Here is a 22334-nt window from a genome sequence, read left to right as displayed (position 1 = left end):
CTCTCTTGTGTTATTATTATTTGCTGTGGATATTATTCCTGGGCGGGATTATTTATTTTATCCCAACAACGTGGTATCAGAGCCATGACAAATAATGGTCCGCTATCTTTTCAGTACCCCCGTCTGACAAAAAATAATTATAAGAAATAGTGTCTACGTATGAAAGCCATCCTTGGCTCTCAGGATGTATGGGAAATCGTAGACAGAGGGTATGCAAAACCCGATAATGAGAAAGCTCTGTCCCAAAATGAAAAAGAGGTCTTGGCAAAGACAAGGAAGAAGGATCAACAAGCCCTCACGCTCATCCACCAATGTTTGGATGATGCCATGTTTGAAAAGGTGGCAGATGCTACCACCTCAAAGGAAGCTTGGGAGATTTTACAAAATTCTCTTCAAGGAGTTGACAAGGTGAAAAAGATAAAACTTCAAACTCTAAGGACTGATTTTGAAGTTTTAAAAATGAAAGAATCCGAATGCATCTCGGATTATTTTTCAAAAGTGAAGGCTGTTGTAAATCAACTAAGAAGATACGGGGAGAACATAAAAGATGTCCGTGTGGTAGAAAAGATCCTTCGCACTTTAACACCTAAATTTGATTTTGTGGTGTGTGCTATTGAGGAATCTAAAGATTTAGACTCTATGATGGTGGAGCAATTGGAAAGTTCTTTACAGGCCCACGAAGAAAAGATCAAAAGGAGACAAGAAGTGCCATCAGAGCAACTTCTTAAAACTCAGGCATCCTTCTAGGATTATGGAGGTGAAACAAGCTATCGAGGAAACGGACGAGGACGAGGCCGATGTCGAGGAGGTCATGGAAGAGGAAGAAGTAATGGTAACAACTTCAACAATGAAGTTAAAATCCACCAAACATTCAGAGGTCGTGGTTGTGGACAAAGAGGAGGAAGAGGATGTGGATACTACCAAGAAAATAATGGACAAAGGTATGACAAGTCAAAAATTGAATGTTATAATTGTCATAAATTTGGCCACTACTCTTGGGAATGTCGTAGCAATGTTGAAGAAAAGGCTAACCTTGTTGACGACAAGAAAGAAGAAAATGAGTCAACGTTACTGATGGCACTCAAGGAAGAAGATAGAGATGATTGCAGCTCGTAGTATTTGGACAATGGAGCAAGCAATCATATGTGTGGATGCAAAGAGAAGTTTGTGGAGATCAATAAAATAGTGAGAGGTAATGTGTCCTTTGGAGATACCTCAAAGGTTCAAATCGAAGGGATATGTACGATTTTGATCTCCTGTAAAGATGGTAGTCACAAGTTAATTCAAGATGTTTATTATGTGCCAAAATTAAAAAGTAATATTTTAAGTTTGGGCCAACTTCTTGAAAAGGAATATGCCATCCACATGAAAAATATGCATCTTTGGCTTAGAGATTCAAGTGGAATTCTAATTACTAAAGTGCATATGGCAAAGAATAGATTGTTTTCTCTGAATCTTAAAACAATTGATGCAAAGTGTTTGAAGGCTAATGTGCAAGATGAATCATGGTGTTGGCATATGCGATTTGGGCACTTAAATTTTGAAGCGCTCAAATCAATGGGAGAAAAGAACATGGTGCTTGGGATACCATCAATTAACCATCCCAATCAATTGTGTGAAGCTTGTCTTCTTGGAAAATATGCAAGGAGGAGTTTTCCAAAGGAGGCCATGTCAAGATCAACCAAGCCGCTCCAGCTTGTCCACACTGATGTGTGTGGACCAATCAATCCACCTTCTTTTAGTAAAAGAAAATACTTTCTGCTTTTCATTGATGACTTCAGTAGAAAGACTTGTGTTTATTTCTTGAACCAAAAATTTGAAGCTTTTGCTGCTTTTAAAAATTTCAAAGTACTTGTGGAGAAAGAAAGTGGCTATGAAATTAAAGCTCTAAGGTCCGATAGAGGAGGCGAATTCACCTCAAACGAATTTAATGACTTCTATTAACTTCATGGAATTCGTTGCCCTCTAACGGTACCTTATTCACCTCAACAAAATGGTGTTTCAGAGAGAAAGAATCGAACGATTCTTAATATGGCTAGATGTATGTTGAAAGCTAAAAGTATGCCTAAGGAATTTTGGGCTGAAGCTGTTTCTTGTGCAGTTTATTTGAATAACAGGTCTCCAACAAGAAATGTTAGAGATCAAACCCATCAAGAAGCATGGAGTGGAATAAAGCGAAGTGTCAAGCACTTGAGAATCTTTGGGAGCATAGCCTATGCTCATGTGCCACATCAAGGGAGAGCAAATCTTGACGATCGAAGTGTCAAACATGTGTTTGTTGGTTATGATACGAGTTCAAAAGGCTACAAGCTATACAACCCAAACAGCGGTAAGGTGGTGGTAAGTCGTGATGTTGAATTTGATGAAGAACTGGCATGGAATTGGGAAGCTGAGGAAGAAACTTCATATGATTTTCTTCCATACTTTGGTGATGAAGAAGAACCGGAGACCGTGGAACCTGTGCAAGACACAACTCCACCTTCTTATCCAACAAATGTTGTATCTCCCTCTTCTCAAGAAGGTTCAAATGAACAACCGCAAAAGACAAGGAGCATTCAAGAGCTCTATGAGGACATAGAAGAAGTTACTAATTTTGATTTTTTATGTTATCTCTTTGCTGACAGTGAACCAATGAACTTTGATGAAGCTGTTACAAACAAAAGGTGGAGACAAGCCATGGAGGAGGAGATTGAGTCAATAGAGAAGAACAACACTTGGGAGTTAACAACTCTTCCCAAGGGTCATCGAGCAATTGGAGTGAAATGGGTATACAAGACAAAGAAGAATGCTGATGGAGATGTGGAGAGATACAAGGCACAACTTGTGGCTAAAGGTTACAAGCAAAGGCAAGGCATTGACTATGAAGAAGTCTATGCACCTGTTGCCCGCATGGAGACTATTCGTTTGCTGATCTCTTTGGCAGCGCAAATGAAGTGGAAGATTCATCAACTAGATGTCAAGTCAGCCTTCTTGAATGGCTATCTTGAAGAAGAAGTCTATGTTGAATAACCATTAGGCTTCGTGGTCAAAAACCATGAAGATAAAGTGTTGCGGTTGAAGAAAGCTTTATATGGATTAAAGCAAGCCCCACGAGCATGGAATAGTTGCATCGACAAGTATTTTCAAGACAATGGGTTTACTCGTTGTCTCCATGAATATGCTCTTTACCTTAAAGTTCATACTAATGGAGATATCTTAATTGTTTGTCTTTATGTTGATGATCTTATTTTCACGGGTAATAACCCAAGTTTGTTTGAAGCTTTCAAGAAAGATATGTCCCGTGAGTTCGAGATGACAGACGTAGGGCCCATGTCATATTACCTGGGCCTAGAAGTGAAGCAGATGGAGGATGGAATTTTTATCTCTCAAGAAAGCTATACAAAGGAGATATTGAAGAAGTTCAACATGCTCGATTGCAACCCCGTGAACACACCGATGGAAAGTGGGACAAAATTGTCTAAGTTTGATGAAGGAGAAAAAGTGGATCCCACATTCTTCAAAAGTCTTTTGGGAAGTTTGAGGTACTTGACTTGTACCAGACCAGATATACTTTTTGCAGTTGGAGTAGTAAGTCATTTCATGGAGGCTCCTACCTCTACTCACTTGAAGGTCACTAGAAGAATTCTTCGTTACCTAAAAGGTACGATCGATTTTGGGTTATTTTATTCTTCTTCTAATGATTTCAACCTTGTGGGATTTTGTGATAGTGATTATGCGGGAGATATTGATGATAGAAAAAGTACAACTGGTTTTGTATTTTTCTTGGGTGATTCTGTTATTTCTTGGAGTTTAAAGAAACAGTCCATTGTTACTCTCTCGACATGTGAAGCCGAATATATAGCAGCAACATCATGTACCTGTCATGCTATTTGGCTTAGGAGATTATTAAAGGAGCTCAATTTGCCACAAATGGAAGTTACAGAGATTTGTATTGATAACAAATCAGCACAGACACTCGCGAAGAATCCAGTGTATCATGATAGAAGCAAGCATATAGATACAAGGTATCACTTTATCAGAGAGTGCATTACCAAGAAGGAAGTCGAGCTTAAATATGTGAAGTCTCAAGATCAAGTTGCAGACATTTTTACAAAGCCTCTCAAGTTTGAAGATTTTCAGAGATTGAAAACAAGACTTGGACTGAAGAAGAAAAATCAAAATTAAGGGAGAGATTTGTGGGGTCCATACCTCATTTACTAAAGGAAATAAGATAGAAAAGTTGGAGAGGACAAAATAAGCTGTTTGAAAATTTGCATATGGGCGGCTGATCAAGATTTCAATTTGCAATGCAAAAGTCAATTTTGATTGGCTGAGAGGGTGGCTATTTTACCTATAAATAGAGATGCTTCCCTCTTGGTTTAAACATACAAAAATAAGAGAGAAATAATAGAAGTTAGAGAGAGTAATCCACAGATTGTTGTCTGTGAGATAACTAGTGAGTGATAGTAATATTATAGTGAGGTGTTTTATATAAAGAGTGTTATTTCTTTCAAAGTTGTAGTAGTCTCTTGACACTACTGAGTTGTAATATTATAGTGGTAATATTGCTACACTCGGATATTGTATTTTATCCCGCTAAAATATTTGGTGTCATTGTTACTCTCTTGTGTTATTATTATTTGCTGTGGATATTATTCCTGGGCGGGATTATTTATTTTATCCCAACAGATGCCTCGTTGGAAAGACCTACGTAGGTAGGGCAAAACTTTTTATTTCCTTTTGGTTTCCTTATAAAAACTACGAAAAAAATGCCGAAAGCCTTTAATTTATTGTCCGGAGAATTAATTTTAAATATTACAGTATATAATAAGTGCTAGCTATATTTCATGGAATATTCTAAAACACAATTGTATCAATTCCCTTGACTTTCAACACAACCTTTCGAATTTAAAGCAATGAATCAACTTGAGTTTGTGAAAAGAAATCTGGAGAATCAAGTCAAGTATATCGAAAGAAGCTATTTTATGACGCATCATAGCCTGATTGGATAATGACGAGGTGGATAATGACGAGGAAGCTAACTGGACAATAACATTAGTAGCGAAGTCAGAAATTTCTTCAATGATATTCAAACTTGAAAAAGGTGAAAAAAAATTCTCCGACAAAAGGCATTCAATATATGTTATATACCGCTAAATCCTTATATTTTACATGTACTAATCTTTTGGTACGCGTGATGTCCAAAAATTATATTATAAAATTAAAATATTAAAAAAAGATTTAAATGCGTGAAAATATTAAGAATATTGATTTTGTTTAGCTAATTCAATAAAGGAAGACTTTGATCTAAAAGATCTCGGCAGCCTAATTATATTAATTGCTCCCAATTATATTCTAGTCCTTTTATGACCGTTATACTTATTTGAGGAAATAACTTGAAAAATCAAGCATGAATGTCGTCACGAGTCTCAAGTTCTAACTCCTAAGAAGTTGTAGATATATTTTTTACACGAAGAACATCACAATTATGACCACGTGAAATGACAACTTTAAGCTTCTTTCCTACAAATATATCTTCATACCGTTATTTCTATTCTAATATCTCACAAACTACCAATCACAATTTATTTCTAGACCTAACAATAAATATGTTTTTTTTTTTGCAGAAAAGATATAGTGACATTGCTTCAGAATTATAATGATTAGATGTATATAAGTAGTTTAGTAGTATATAAATAATTGGGATAATGCATAAAATCCTCCCCGGCCTATGACCATATTACCAACTGCACATTTTTTCTTTTCGGGATCCTATTATCGCCCTGAACTATTTTAAAGTATAATAAACACCACCTTAAGTGCTGACGTGGCATAGAGAGTGTGCACACTCTCTTAAAGGCAAGTGAAAGTTATAAAAATAATTTTAAAATTGATTAACAAGTACAAGTGTCATCTTTTGATGGGACATTACAGAATTAATTACATCAAATTAATTAGTCTCCTTCGCTTTTAAACCTCTTCTCGCACGAATAAGGGGGACATCGTTTCAACGGCGAAATGCCGGAGCAAAAATCCAATACAACGCAAAATCAACCTAGAAATCAAAAACAAATATGTTTAATAATAGAAATAGAGCAACAACTAGAGGGAGCAACGAGCATGATTCAGTAAGAACCTACGAATAGTCAAAGCGGTTTCGTTCACTGGAGTTTCATTGGAGCAAGGGTCTTCGTCGGAGTTTCGTTCTCCGGCCAGATCTGACAATATCAAACAAGTATTAGATAAAACTCATTAAATGAGGTTTTTGCCTTTTGACCAGATATGGTAATGAAGGCCTGCAAATAGGAAAATAAGGAAGAAGGAGAAAACGGTGAAAAAAAGTTTTTAAGTAAGAAATACACATTTTAGACGCGTGTATTTACCACCTTGCACGCATCTGGTTGTTGCTTTTTAAGGAGTAAATAATATTACTTAAAAAAAGTTCAGGGGGGTAATAGGACCCCCAAAAAGAAAAGATGTGTAGTTGGTAATATGACCATAGGTCGGGGAGAATTTTATGCATTATCCCTAAATAATTAAATCCATTATACTCGGAAGGAAGAATCCTAAACATAATAGAGTTCTAGGTGCACCATATTTTAGTTTCCTGCTTTGATTTCTCCGATTTAGGTGTCAACTTTGGTTTTTCCTTCTTCTTTTTTTTTTTTTTGTGTGTTCGTACTTTCTGAATTAAAAAGATTTAATGACAAAATTTGTATTTGATATTAAATTCCTAAATATTAGAAAATAACTAAGCTACAATTTTGTCCAATGTAAAACTTATTTATAAACGATAAAAACAATCAAACAGTATTTCGCGAAAGGACTTAATGCTTTGCAGCAGAAGTTGAATTCTCGATAAACACATAATCCTAAATTAAAAAAGAGGTGAAATTGCTCGAATTTTTTTTTTTTAAAAAAAAATCCTAAACCTTAAAGTTGTAAAAGTGCTCAAATTCTTTACATAAAATATTATTTTTAAAGGAATAATGGATTCTTTACCCAAATAATTTTAAATTAATTGGTTAACTCTTTCATAAATATTCCTAAGCCTAAAAGGAGTCCAACGTGCTCGAAAAGTTTTCTAATGTGAATTTTTCATGTGTTATAAAAAACAAAAACCCAAAAAAAAAAGGACTCCTAAATCTAAAAGGGGTTGAAAGTGCTAAAAAACCTAAACTTTTTTTAAGGAATTACTCTCAAAACGTAAAAGGAGTTCAAACGGATGTAATCAATTTTATTGAAATACTTTACAAAATACTTTGATTTTTTCTTTTATAAATTTATTATATTACCTATTTTAAATATGGAAGAATATAATAAACAAAATCTAGTTGATTTGGAATTACTAAATATTATAATGAACTTTTTACCTAAATAATCTTAAAGTATTAATTGGTTAATTTTTAAATATTCTTAAACCTAAAAGGAGTTCAACATGCTCGAAAGTTTCCCAATGTGATTTTTTCATGTGTTATAACAAACAAAAAGAAAAGACTCCTAAATCTAAAAGGAACGAAAGAGCTAAAAAAACTTAACCTAATTGTTTTAAAGAATTAACTGGTTAAAGTTTATAACAAACAAAAGACTCCAAAAACATAAAAGGAGTTCAAACGAATATAATTATTTTTATTGAAATACTTTACTTTCTTAACCTAATTTTTAAAGAATTGATTGGTTGAAATTTATAACAAACAAAAGACTCCCAAAACATAAAAGGAATTCAAACGGATGTAATTAATTTTACTGAAATATTTACAAAATACTTTGATTGTCTTTTATTGTTTTTTTTTTAACAAATTTGTTTTAGTACATAGTTTAAATAAGGAAGAATTTAATAAACAAAATTTACTTGATTTGGAATTACTAATTATTAGGAAAATAATTGAAAAATTAGGCCCCTTAAGTATTACAGATTTTTAATCCTAAACATTAGGAAAAATAATGAAATGACTATTTTACTCAATGTGAACTCTATTTTTAATGAATAAAAAAGGTGAACGATATTTTGCTAAGGGCCTTCGTGCTTTTAATATAGTATGTATGTATGTATGTATATATATATAATTTTTATATATAATTATAAAAATTAATGCTCAACGTCACAATATAATTTTTAGACGAAGGATGATCAATCGACCACCTTTAGCAGAACGTAACTTCGACATGGTGCTGAGTTGACAGTTACATAATGCTTACATGGACAGTGACGTGTCAACTTAATGGATAATTATAGACTTGATAAATTAGTTACAGCATGAGATATAAATGCAGTCATTAATGCTTGCATTGAGTAGACTGTACATCACACCCCTTGGGATGCGACACTTCCCAAAACCCAGTGTGAATACAAGATGCTTTGTGCATCGGGCTGTCCTTCTCACCTGTTCTCTTTCTTTCTGTGTCAACATTTGATCACTTTTCCCAGATATGCTGGTTGGATATACTTTCAGCAATGCACTGTCCCACATTACAAAATCCCAAGTTTATCTACGAAGCATAATAAAATGGTCTCTATCAAGTAGCATTTCTCTCTTTCGGTCTTGATCATTGGCTTAATAATTGAACAAGAATTTCCCAATATCAACTGAATGTAAAAGCCTTTTGCTTTTTCTGGATCTAAAGTCCTACACTTGTGACTCATGTTTTTATTATAGAAATCTAATACAGCTTAGAGAACTGTACAAATAACTATAACATTAGAGAACTGAAAATACAGCTTTTTTTAACGTTAGGACAACTATAGGATTAACTTCCATTGTGTTGGTGAAGTCAAAGCTAAAGCAAGAGCTGAGAGCATTTCCCCTCAAGCAATTGCGTTGCGCTGACATAATTTAGCAAAAGAGAAACATCCAAATTCAAAGTCTAGGAGATCATAATATAGGGAGAAACTTTACATGTTGCGTAAAATTGTTGAGTGCTGCAGATCTGGATACAGGACAATATACAAATCAATGATAGCATAGATACAGTTGAAAACCTGATAATACGAGCTGTAACGATCAAATGACCCCATGTTCTTAACCCCCTCAAAGATATATGACTGTTAGATGGTGGTTCCATTCTTTTCAAGTTCACGTTGTCTGGCTCTTTCCATCTTCCGCTTACGCCATTCTTCCAGAACTGTATAGTTGCAGTAAATGAAGAACAGTTTAATTGTTGAAGGAACATGTTTAACAAACAACCATACAAAATCATGATTTTAACTGTGTACCATCTTCGAGGGATAAAGATTTGTGCATGAGAGAGGGAAAAATCACTCTCTGAAGCAAATTCTATCTGAAAATTGGTATTGCCACCCATTTGGTTTTTTAAAGCTCCTAACAGTAGATTTAGCATTCTTAACAACTAATGGTTCTGAAATGCAACCAAGAACATTTTTAAATAAACGCCAAGCCATGGGTAGAAGCAACACTCATCCAGCTACTGTGCACTGTCGATGGAGTTGAAAAGCTTAATCAAGCACATGAAATATTAATGAGAGCAAGAAGAGAGTACTAGAAATTATTACCAGAATAGAGGCATGCTACTTTTCAGTCATGGAGTTCGATGCATGAAAATTTCATGATGAAATTTATTACCAGAATAACTTGTTTCTCATAACTATTGGTTCTCATCCACATGATGGATAACTCATGAAGGAGAATATACAGGACTGGAGAAGCCCCTACAAAACCGTCTGTCACTCTATTGCATGCTCCAAGCACATGTGAGAGAAACAAACAACAATGTCTTCATGGATTTCCCTCGTCTAAGATGATTATGGCGACCAGTTCATACATACCTATTAGTCCTGAGTTTTTATGAGAACTAACATGTAAATTACCAACGCAATCTTACCTAGGTTAGGAGATGTAATTTTGCCAAAAACATGTAAATTACCGACACAATAATCTACGTACTTAGTATAAATGCCCATTCAAACTTGAGGGAATAATCAAACTTAACAATTCTCTCAATCATCCTTCCTTATTCTTCCTAGTGTCTTTTTAGAATACTGGATAAGACAAACTACTAAGTCATATATTTCCTATATCACAAGTCAGTCCTCCTCCTCCCCAAGTCTACTCATGTCATTCTCGTACTCCTACTAACACCCATGATAATTCTTCACATGATACATGTATGCTGGCAACTCCTGATTACTCGTACTTTAACCCTCACCTGCTCGGCATTAGCAGATACCACCACTCCGTCCATTGTGATACACAAATGTCTTTGTTCTTCTCATTATTTACATCACATTTATAACTTTCTGAACTATCATTGTATGTCCTCATCTTTTGATTTGTATCAGCTTTGACTAATGCTATTGTAGAAAAGACTTGAGACATTGGAATATCTAAGATAACGAGATGTCACCACAGAGAAGATGACTGCTTTCCTTGCCAATATCACTTAGAAATTGATTTCATTGACGGCAGGTCAAATCTGCTGCTAGGTGCCACTATTTTTATTCTGTGAAAGTGGATCCAGATGCAAAACTGATTGACTGAAGGCTTGCCTATTGTTAAAGGGTACACTCAAATTTATGAATTTGAATAGCACACATTCTCTTTGGTAGCTAACAATTAACAACCTGCATCACTGACCGCTTGGCAAGCTCAGTTTTAGGGGAATGCTAAGAGGTATGCCAACTCGTTGGATGAGTAGTTCTTCCCATTTCAATGTAGCAATGTAGAGATGTAGAGATGGCTAAAAAGGAGATGGGAAATGTAGCAAGGACTGAAGCAGGCTCGCAAATTCCTTTACGTCTTTTCAACTGTGCTATCCGTGAATTAAAAAGGGGGAATTAATTATCCCGCAGAGATCGCATCCATTAGCTTATTGTGGGCTCTCACTCTGGCTCATCATCCAGAAGGGGGTGCACAGCTTTTTGGGTGGAGCCAACGGACATAAAAACTGATGCTATTGCGGCTACACCTCCCAATTTGTCAGGTATATAACGAAGAATGGCATCGATCGAACCGGAATAGGATAACGCGCGAGAGAGCACAAGCGAGCTTCGTCATTATATGGGATAAAAGCCTAGAAGACTAACTTGGTCATTATATGGTCTGAACTAATCCTCTTAGGTATAATTTTGAAGGTTCAATTGTGTCGTTCAGTCCCAACAATTTGGGATGGCTTGAAGTGAAGCCGATCGTTCAGTTTCTTGTGTCATGATTGTCATGATAAATGTATTTATCTCAACTCAAGCAGAATTTGTTTAACCACCTTGAGGCCAAAGAATGGAAAAATAAAAAATTAAATTAAGTGCCTTTTGGGAATTGAGGTAGTATAGTCCAAGATAAACATTTCTCACCTTACAAGGGAAGTATATTTTGGACACACTAGAGGAAACAAATCCAGGGGGTGTCACAGGAAGACTCTGAAGATTTTGAAAACTGATTGATAAACTGAATTATTTCGCAATCACATAACCAGATAATATTTACAGTAAGTGTACTGGGTCAGTTTCTTCAAACTCCATATAAAGGTTACTGACACTCAGTAATCCACATTCAAAGTTATCAAAAGAGCTCCAGGATAAAAAGATGAAGGTCACTCATAGATTGTTGGATATTCTCTGGGCACGATTTATTTCATGATATTGTGTTAGATCTAGTGTAGAAGTAGAGAATCGAGCTAGGGTCCTACACGTATGCGAGCTCATCTGATTAAAACTACTTCTCCAAGAACTAACATGCATTGAAATAAAACAGATAAAGTTGATGCATGACAATTAAGTTGTCCTTTGTATTGCCTCAATTCATTACCGAATCAGATGACTGATATAATATATAACAATAAGTGTGAGTCATAGAAGATATACGACTGACTGAATCATGCTATGTCGTTTAATTCAGCACCAAAATTTCTCTTTTACTGATACCAAGAGCGGCAGAAGACATAGTTCACGGACTCACCATATGGCAGAAGACATGGTTGATGGACTCAACTTATGGCTAAGTGTTATAGAGGTCTTTTTGTGTCTGAAGGAAAGAAGAGTGGGTTGTTGAATATTTACCTTTCACACTGCCTGAATCAGAATATGACCGATAATTGTTCAGTCTAGATATGAGGTCTACTGCAGCAGTCTGTTTTGCATCCTTCTGTTGAACAGGATCTGGTTCGACATATGCTTCTTTCTGTATTTCCTTCACCTATCAAGACAGAAGATTTTGTATTCTCCAGAAATCTCAGAAAATAGAAAACAAGACATAAAAATACTATTGATGCACAGCATCCTAATTATTCAGCTACAGCAGAACATAGAAAAAGGATGGTACTCACTCTTTTAATTAGCTCCACAGGCAGCATAGCACGGCGAATCTCTTCTGCTTCCTTTATATACATTTCAACTGCAGTTCAAACATCAAGATGCCGTTAGCCATAGCCATCCTCTTACCAAGATTAGGATATCTAGTGATAGTTATTTGACAAGAAAATGAAATATCCTAAAACAACTTTTTAAGAACAAAGCTGGCTATCTACACCTCCGCCTTTTATTTCGCTACATGCCAGCAATTACTACTACTCCGTCTATTCATTTTTATGTGACACTATTTCCTTTTAGTCTGTTCCAAAAAAAGACACATTTCTATTTCTGGAAACACCCTTAATGACATGCTTTTACAGACATACAAGCCTCATGGTATGTTTAAGACCACGCCACACAAATTGAAGCGAAGGAAGTACTGCTTTAAAACAGCTTCTGCAAAAAGTGGATATCTTTTGTTTCCATTGAATCATAAAATGGTGCAAGCACAATTCCGATGCAACTTTTGATTGGGCTTACAAATTAATTACCCAATTTTACCTCCATAAGGACAAACCAAATTAGGAATATCATTTCCATGGGCACTTTCAAAAAGGATTGCAGAAACTAAAAAGGGTCAGATGGCAACTTCCAAGAAACCTTATTTGTGCTATTTAAGCAAGAAATTCCACTAAATAGTTTACATTAGAGGGAATACAAGAGAAGGCAGTAACTTTTTAGCCTCATTTGCTCTCAGTTACACAGAAAATGGTTCCAAAGTGAAAATTTAGAACACCAAATGCAACAACTCCTAATCAAAGTAACCATTTTTCCAATTCTTGATCAAATAGCAAAACCTCTACCCTAAATAAATTAAGCACTTTTCAATTTTCTGTGTTCTGTTGCTTCTTTCAACACAAACCCAGAAAAAAATCAAACAGAAAAAACACAATTTTTAGATTTTAAAAAAATCGAAGAATTGATTTAACTGAAAATGAAGCAAATTTACAGCTTGTTTGGATGGTTGTTACGCATCGTTTCATAATGTATCGTATCGTACTATATTGTATTGTACTGTATCGTTTGATAAATACAATGTTTGGATAGATTGTGTCGTTTGCCATCGTTTCATGATATCACACACCAGCAATATGAAGAATAAACTTGCAATATTATAAAGAAAAATTATGATACAAGGTAAAATTACTATATAAAAAGATAGGGTAAATGATAAAATAAAATAATTTAGTAATAATAAAGGGTGAGATTGAGAGAAAAAGACAAGGTAACGACGCGGCCACACCAAATCGGTCGTTACATAAAGTGACATAACGACGGATTTAACGATGTATACAATAAAATTTAAGTAACAATCAAAACAAACATTATATTTAAAGTAAAAATACGATACGATACAATGAGTAACAACCATCCAAACAAGCTGTTAAAGGAAAAGCAACCATATTTACAGTTCTTGATCAAATAACAAAACCTCCTATATCCTAAGAAGTTAAGAGCTTTTTCAATTTTCTGTCTTCTATAGCTTCCTTCAACACAACCCAGAAAAGATCAAACAGAAAAAACGCAATCTATAGATAATTAAGAAAATCCAAGAAATGTTTGACCTGAAATTGAAGTAAATTTAAAGAAAAGGGCAAGAAGAAAAGGAACCTGAAGATGGTTTGCTGGAAGATGAAGAAGAGAAAAAGCTGTGAAGTAGAAAAATGGAAGCAATCAAATTGAACAAAGTGACAACAATTGTAGCATTCTTGAATGACCACCTTAACCTCCACCTATGTTGTACCACCTCCATTTCAACCCCAGCTGAAAATTGTTCTTGATTCAACAATCGTGTTTTTCTGAATGAAAGTTTCTATAAATTGGAAATTACTAATTTGGGATCTTAAACCCCAGCTGAAAAAGGAAGGTTTTTGATTCAACAATCAGCTGAAAAGGGATATAAATTTGAAATTACTGATTTGGGTTCTTAAATTTTGTAAAAGGACATTTAGAGAAAATAGATCTTTTGAAGAGAATTATCCGATGACTCACTCAATCGATTTGGTTGTGGTGCAATTCCTAACACCAAAGTAGCTACAATAATTTCGTTCTAGCTTACATTGTATATGGATTTTTTTTTGTTCCCACCCTGTTTTTAGTGTTCGGTAGTCGCATTGGAGCCCGACTATATCCAGATTCGCGTAGCGTAGGGCCCCACTCGGGGAAGCACTCCCATCAAGGATTTTTCCATACTCAGGATTCGAACCCTAAACCCTGATTAAGGAAGAGCAGTCTCATCCACTGCACCACATACTTTGGTCAGTTGGTGGTACATGAAGTTGCGGATCTTATTTCTGACATAGTCGATGAGAAGCTAAGTTTTGTTAGGAAAAAAGTCGAAATTTGTATTATCCGAAATTGGTCAATTCTTACACTTTTGGTCAATTCATACACTTGTTGATAGTAAATCATTTGTATTATTAATGGAGCTCCGGCGTGAAATGTAGTATGGACTCAACATGTCCAAATTATTAGAGAGAAAAGGTTCAGATATGTATTGGTCAAAATTTGACCGTCACGGCCGAACTGACCAACGTCGCGCCTAAGTGACCGGGCAGTGAAAGATAACATAACTCACTCTACTTCCCTTTCCCGACATCCGTCGAGTCGGAAAGAGCAGTGCCTAAAAGGACGACCAAGACACACTGGAGGCGAGAGAGCGTCGGACCAAGTAAAGGGCAAGGGTGCCTTGACTATATATAGTAAGGGAAAACCTTCGATTAAAGGAGACTCCTCCCCCCCCCCCCTTCTCTCTCCCAAGCTCTCTTCTTATAATCTTGATAGGAAAGAAGGAATTTACAGAAGAATATGTAAAGCTATCCCCTCATCGATCGATGGAAGTCACAATGTTGAATTTCAATAAGATCGTTTATATCTTTTTTTCATCCTATATACAATCCATACTATTAGCTCTTTGATCTGGAATTTATTATGTCTAAGTAAGATTTACCTCTTCATCTTCTTTGATTGATTTGTTCAAAAAAGTTTCGATATCTTCTAAGTCAAACAATTTGGCGCCGTCTGTGGGGATTTCTTAGTGAAATTTCCTAGTCTCTCCCAGATCAAAAACAAGAAATACGATCACCCACCGAAAAGAGCGCGAAGGAAAAACCTAACCCATGCGAGATAAGGGAAGGAGAGCCGAGTAGAATCGCCAAATTTAGAAATCTTCGCCCCATCAACCATCGAAATGCCAAACAAGACGAACAACGTTACCAACCTGTTCTCCCCAATTGGACCACCGGGTAGGGGTAAGGAAAGTATCATTTTAACTCACCTTCTGCTCTTTGCTCAAAAAGGAACACAAAGGTCGCGCGGACGAGCGAGTAAAGAAATATCTCAATTAAAGAACAAAAAACTACTGCGAAACAACCGAAACACCGCCCGCCGGTGACATTTCCAAGCCGGAAGGCAGAAGTCAGACAAGGAAACTACAATGTGTGCGCAGAATGAACCTAAGCAAAATAGCAACGTTTTGTATTCTCCAACGTTGCACCCCCTGATGCAAGCAATGTCAAACGAACTGGGACTCAACCAGAAAATGTCTGGCTCTCCAAAAACTAGGACTGTCGACGGTTTACTATTTCGATAAGTTCGAAATAACACCCTTTAAGGCCAAGGGCCTTCGCCAAAAAGAAGAGTTCGACCTTGATCGAATGACGACGGGTTACTATTTCGATAAGTTCGAAATAACACCCTTTAAGGCCACGGGCCTTCGCCAAAAAAAAGAGTTCGACCTTGATCGAACGACGACGGGTTACTATTTCGATAAGTTCGAAATAACACCCTTTTAAGGCCAAGGACCTTCGCCAAAAAGAAGAGTTCGACCTCGATCGAACGACGACGGGTTACTATTTCGATAAATTAGAAATAACACCTTTTAAGGCCAAGGGCCTTTGCCAAAAAGAAGAGTTCGACCTCGATCGAACAACAGCGGGTTACTATTTCAAAAAGTTCGAAATAACACCCTTTTAAGGCCAATGGCTTTAGCCAAAAAGAAGAGTTCGACCTCAATCGAACGACGACGGGTTACTATTTCGATAAGTTCGAAATAACACCCTTTAAGGCCAAGGGCCTTCGCCAAAAGAAGAGTTCGACCTCGATCGAACGACGATGGGTTACTATTTCGATAAGTTCGAAATAACACCCTTTAAGGCCAAGGGCCTTCGCCAGAAAAGAAGAGTTCAACCTCGATCGGAGGACGACAGGTTAATATTTCGGTAAGTTCGAAATAACACCCTTTAAGGCCAAGGGACTTTGCCAAAAAGAAGAGTTTGACCTCGATCGAATGACGACGGGTTACTATTTCCATAAGTTTGAAATAACACCCTTTAAGGCCAAGGGCCTTCGCCAAAAAGAAGAGTTCGACCTCGATCAAACGACGACGAGTTACTATTTCGATAAGTTCGAAATAATACCCTTTAAGGCCAAGGGCCTTCGCCAAAAAGAAGAGTTCAACCTCGAACGAACGAAGACGTGTTACTATTTTGATAAGTTCGAAATAACACCCTTTAAGGCCAAGGGCCTTTGCCAAAAAGAAGAGTTCGACCTCGATCGAACGACGATGGGTTATTATTTTGATAAGTTTGAAATAACACCCTTTAAGGCCAAGGGCCTTCGCCAAAAAGAAGAGTTCGACCTCGATCGAACGACGACGGGTTACTATTTCGATAAGTTCGAAATAACACCCTTTAAGTCCAAGGGTCTTCGCCAAGAAGAATAGTTCGACCTCGATCGAACGACGACGGGTTACTATTTCGATAAGTTCAAAATAACACCCTTTAAGGCCAAGGGACTTCGCCAAAAAGAAGAGTTCGACCTCGATCGAATGACGACGTGTTACTATTTCGATAAGTTCGAAATAACACCCTTTAAGGCAAAGGGCCTTCGCCAGAAAAGAAGAGTTCAACCTCGATCGGAGGACGACAGGTTAATATTTCGGTAAGTTCGAAATAACACCCTTTAAGGCCAAGAGACTTTGCCAAAAAGAAGAGTTTGACCTCGATCGAATGACGACGAGTTACTATTTCCATAAGTTTGAAATAACACCCTTTAAGGCCAAGGGCCTTCGCCAAAAAGAAGAGTTCGACCTCGATCGATCGACGACGGGTTACTATTTCGATAAGTTCAAAATAACACCCTTTAAGTCCAATGGCCTTCGCCAAAGAAGAATAGTTCGACCTCGATCGAACGACGATGGGTTACTATTTCGATAAGTTCAAAATAACACCCTATAAGGCCAAGGGACTTCGCCAAAAAGAAGAGTTCGACCTCGATCAAATGACGACGTGTTACTATTTCGATAAGTTCGAAATAACACCCTTTAAGGCCAAGGGCCTTCGCCAGAAAAGAAGAGTTCAACCTCGATCGGAGGACGACAAGTTAATATTTCGGTAAGTTCGAAATAACACCCTTTAAGGCCAAGGGACTTTGCCAAAAAGAAGAGTTCGACCTCGATCGAATGACGACGGGTTTCTATTTCCATAAGTTTGAAATAACACCCTTTAAGGCCAAGGGACTTCGCCAAAAAAGAAGAGTTCGACCTCGATCGAACGACGATGGGTTACTATTTTGATAAGTTCGAAATAACACCCTTTAAGGCCAAGGGCCTTTGCCAAAAGAAGAGTTCGACCTCGATCGAACGAAGACGGGTTACTATTTCGGTAAGTTCGAAATAACACCCTTTAAGGCCAAGGGCCTTCGCCAAAAAGAGGAGAGTTCGACCTCAATCGAACGAAGACAGGTTACTATTTTGGCAAACATCCTTTAAGGCCATAAGCCATCACCAATGAGAAAGTGCGAAATATTCCTAAGGCCAAATTATATCGGAAAGTGCAAAAGACCGGGACTTGCCGTGCGGGAATCTATCTCGTACCGAAATCACGCGAAACGAAAACAAGAGTAGAATACAAGACAAATAACAGCAAAAAATTCTCCTTTATACAATGTCTCCGCGCAAATGGTCGCAGATTACATAAGACCCAAGTCAACAGTCTAAAAAAAAGCAACAACAAAGGGAAAAAATAAAAAAGGAACAACGACAATCGATTACGAACGAAAAATTGGGAAGAAAACAACAAACAGAAAACTAATCAATATCACTATCCCTCTACTCTGCATCATCATCGCGACCCTCTCCACTGCCATCTCCGGGAAGTTTTCCTTCGGCGTCCGCGCCCCCATTAGCTTCTGGCATCGCTGCATCATACCCACATTTGACGCGAGCCTCCCGTACTTTCACTTGCGCCTCTTCATATGCAGCCTCAGTCACAGTACCCGCCTCTCACAAACTCTTGTATATATCCCGCTGGGCTTCGGTGTAAACCCAAAGCTCGTGCATGTGGCGGGGAATGGCGGTGGAGGAAGATTCAATCTGAGCTAACAGTCGCCCATTTTCTGCCTCCACTGCTGCAACCCGATCTCCCAGAACCGATGCCTCTTGATCAATCTCGTTAATGCGCTCCTTAAGCCTTGCCTCCATAAGGGTAGTCGTCGCTCTCTCCGACTCCTGCTCGGACTGGAGGACGTGGATGGTGTTCTCCAGAGCCGCCGCCCTTTCCGAAGCCCCGGACCAAGCACTTTCGATGCTCTCCAACCCAGCAACCTTGTTCTCCAGCTCAGTCAATTTCCTCATCCATTCCGACGCTCTGCGCCTCGACCTTAATCAAGTTTTGATCCATCTCCGACTACATTGACCTTAATTTCTCTTGCAGATGCTCGCACTCTGCGGCGACCACCTTTCCCAACTCGAGCTCCTCGTCCTATATTCGAAGTTGCTCCTCAAGCACACTCCTACTGCGGATAGACTGCATCAATTCCCTGTCCTTTTTCTCCGACTCCTCACCAAGATCCCGATTACCAGGGTTTGCCTTCAACCACTCATGCATCTCGCGACACTTGTTGCGGTAACGACGATATTTCTCCAACATCTTCAAGAAAATCTTGGCACAAATGTTGGCCTTGCTAATGCTTTCCACTTCCACCATATACATCTGAAAAATGTAAAGATGAGTTAGAATCGTATCATCAAGAAAGGCGAGGGAAAAGCGAAAGTAAGAGTAACATACCCTTAAGCCCATAGCGGCCACCTCATCCATCAAATCAACATCAGGAACAGACCAAAGGGCCGCATTTTCGGCTGCGGAGCATAACATGCTGAACTGCGGCACCAGATCCTCCGTGTCCCCCATAAGGTTGGTATCCGAGGGGATCTTAAGAATACGGGCTGAACCTCCCGCACGAACCACCTTGTGAGTAAGGCCCTCCTAAAACATCCTGACATCATCAGGGTCGAGGTCCGATTTGGATTCGTAATCGTCGACCACCACGGCTTTTCTCTTTCAACAGCTGAAGAGGAAGCACGACCAACTACAGAGGATGACGGTACGTCCGAAACTACAACGACGGCCCTGAAGTCTGACTTTCCGCCACGATAGGTTGCTGACCACCGATAATGGCGGGAATCTCTGATTGAGCCGAGGCAACGGCTGGTTCCGTCCCTGCGGGGGGAGCCACGACAACCCCCTCTCCAGATCCCGTCGTAGGAGAGTCATCTAAATGAATCACTGTTGGGGGTACGGTCTCAAACTTCACTCGCCGTCTTTTCGATAGCCCCTCCTCTTCCCCAGTAGACGGAGATTCACCCGTCGGGCGAGCGACACGGTCGGAACTTCGGCCTGAGAAGTGGCCCTCACAGGAATAACCGCGGCCGCAGACTCAACGGAAGTAGCCCTCGATGAAGGTCGAGCAGTGGGTACCGTGATAGGGTGATTAGATGAGGCCGGCTACCGGAAAGCCAACGGAGGAGCCCTCACTCTCCCCACCCTCCCTGACACCAACGAACAATACGTGAGGAATTAAACACAAAGAGGGAAAAGAGAAAAATGGCGAACAGAAACGACATCTTACCAGAAAGAGGCATGCGCCCATACTTGTCATAAAAGGCCGCCGACGTGTGGACCCCCGCCGTATAAGGAAGAATAGCGCTCACCCACTCATGGATATTTTCTATAGGGGGAGGCGGCAATTTCTCAACTGCAAAGACATAACAGGGTTTAGTAGCGTAACAAAAAATGGTCGGATATATCTTCGACTAGAAGCATGAGACTTACGTGCAAAGTTCCATTTCTCAGGGAACCCCGTCGGATCCGCCACAATATGATCAGTCCGCACATAGAAATAATTCTCATAAAAACGGCGGTTGGTCCTGTCGTCCATTTTCACCACCAGACTCTTCGACCACCGAGGATGCATGTGAAGCATCGTTCCGCGGATGAGTTGAAGGGAGAAGATACTGAGCAGATGGTCCAAAGTGATCTCACAACTGGCGAGTTCCGCAAACTTGAGCAACATAAGGTACAACTTGTACAGGTACGACAAAAGTTGAGCGGGGCATACCTCATAAAAATGGCAGAAGTCTACCACCAGGAGAGGGAGAGGAAGCGTGTATCCAATAAGGAAGGGATAGGCGTAAAATACACAGTACCGAGGATGGTCAACATGAACAATGTCGGTTCCTACCGCCGGTCGCATGTCGAAGTAGCCGGGGATCCCCCACCTGGTTTTCAACTCTGCAATGTCTGCTTCTCTCAGAACAGAAGGGACAGGCTCCGGCTCTGCCCCGGCGTGACTACTGAAGTCGGTCAATTCTCTCCCAGGGCGAGGCAAAATCTCAACTATCGACGGGACCTCCTCGTCTTCCACCGCATCCACCCCTCTAGTGGCCTGAGCAACACTTTCCTATGTCGGAACTATGGTAGGGAGATCGGTGCGAGAGGAATCACCAGCCATTTTTTCCAAATGATATGGCGAAAAGACAACAGAAAGAAAGGATGGAGATTTTCAGTTAATTAAGGGTAAACAAAAACTTGGAGTGTCAGAAAGAAAGTATATCTGCAGAATTCTCTCGAGTAAAAGGTAAAGAGGTGTGTCAATCGAATGATAATCTCCCTCTATTTATAAGAGACATCAATCCCCTGAGCACGAAACCCAAGAGTCGCTAATCGAATCTGATAGGGCACGAAACGTTTTAGTTCCCCAGGAACGTGTGTCATAATGGCGGTAACCACGAAACATCGCTTTGATACCAAACGACGTTTCGGTTCCGAAAACGGTTCATGGGTATCGAAAGAACGTTGCCACCCCGCCTAAAACCCAAGTAATATAACTAAGGAATGAGAAGTCAGGAGTCAGATTTTGCTCGAATTCGTAGCAATCATGATCCGTCTGTCGAGCCCGATAGAGGACGACCCCGACAGACGGAGGGACTAACTGTATTGGTCAAAATCTGACCGTCACGGCCGAACTGACCAACGTCCCACCTAAGTGACCAGGTAGTGAAAGATAACATATCCCACTCTACATCCCTTTCCTGACATCCGTCAAGTCGGAAAGAGCAGTGCCTAAAAGGACGACCAAGACACACTGGAGGCGAGAGAGAGTCGGACCAAGTAAAGGGCAAGGGTGCCTTGACTATATATAGTAAGGGAAAACCTTCGATTAAAGGAGGCTCCTCCCCCCTTTCTCTCCCAAGCTCTCTTCTTGTAATCTTGATAGGAAAGAAGTAATCTACAGAAGAACATGTAAAGCTATCCTCCATCGATTGATGGGAGTCACAATGTTGAATTTCAATAAGATCGTTTATATCTTTTTTCGTCCTATATACAATCTATACTATTAGCTCTTTGATCTGAAATTTATTATGTCTGACTAAGATTTACCCCTTCATCTTCTTTGATTGATTTGTTCAAAAAGATTTCGATATCTTTTGAGTCAAACAAGATATATGCCTCAACTTTTGATTATAATTTAGAATTATCCTACTGATGTTGGAATTTCGTTAGAGGTCTAGGACCAAAATAAAACTTTTCTAGAAAATATTAGACCTAAAATTTAACGGAGTACACTTACATGCAAATTTAACCCTTTCCCCCTTCATCTATGTTAAATAATTAGAAGAAATTTTAAATCTCAAAATCGAATAAGAAAAAATTCCCTCAAAATATAAGTCATTTAGTTTTAGAAAGTTCTCAAAGGTATTAAAAAACGAAAACTG

The 22334-nt window shown here is 38.7% G+C and overlaps 2 protein-coding genes across 2 annotated transcripts; one reads left to right on the top strand and one right to left on the bottom strand.

Moving 5' to 3' along the window:
- Positions 1-327: 327 nt before the first annotated feature.
- LOC138868351 (uncharacterized) lies at positions 328-747 on the top strand. The gene has a single exon (XM_070145902.1). The coding sequence runs from the start codon at positions 328-330 to the stop codon at positions 745-747; it is 420 nt and encodes a 139-aa protein (XP_070002003.1).
- An 8089-nt stretch (positions 748-8836) lies between these two features.
- LOC104244529 (uncharacterized) lies at positions 8837-14312 on the bottom strand. The gene is made up of 4 exons (XM_009799971.2): positions 13892-14312; positions 12256-12323; positions 11990-12125; positions 8837-9102 (listed from the first exon to the last, which is right to left on the bottom strand). The coding sequence occupies exons 1-4, from the start codon at positions 14031-14033 to the stop codon at positions 9026-9028; spliced, it is 423 nt and encodes a 140-aa protein (XP_009798273.1). The 5' UTR covers positions 14034-14312; the 3' UTR covers positions 8837-9025.
- Between the last annotated feature and the right edge of the window lie 8022 nt (positions 14313-22334).

This window comes from Nicotiana sylvestris, chromosome 1 (genome assembly GCF_000393655.2).
Source record: "Nicotiana sylvestris chromosome 1, ASM39365v2, whole genome shotgun sequence".
Classification (NCBI taxonomy): domain Eukaryota; kingdom Viridiplantae; phylum Streptophyta; class Magnoliopsida; order Solanales; family Solanaceae; genus Nicotiana; species Nicotiana sylvestris.
Note: the sequence above shows the minus strand (reverse complement) of the source record. Positions and strands in the feature narration are given on the sequence as shown.

Excerpts from the sequence above, each read along its gene's own strand:
- LOC104244529 (XM_009799971.2), bottom strand. The coding sequence starts at position 14,033 with ATGGAGGTGGTACAACATAGGTGGAGGTTAAGGTGGTCATTCAAGAAT. Across the intron at positions 12,324-13,891 it reads TTCCAGCAAACCATCTTCAG|TTGAAATGTATATAAAGGAA; the intron begins GTTCCTTTTCTT and ends TTTGAACTGCAG. Across the intron at positions 9,103-11,989 it reads TGATTCAGGCAGTGTGAAAG|TTCTGGAAGAATGGCGTAAG; the intron begins GTAAATATTCAA and ends GCAACTATACAG.
- LOC138868351 (XM_070145902.1), top strand. The coding sequence starts at position 328 with ATGTTTGAAAAGGTGGCAGATGCTACCACCTCAAAGGAAGCTTGGGAG.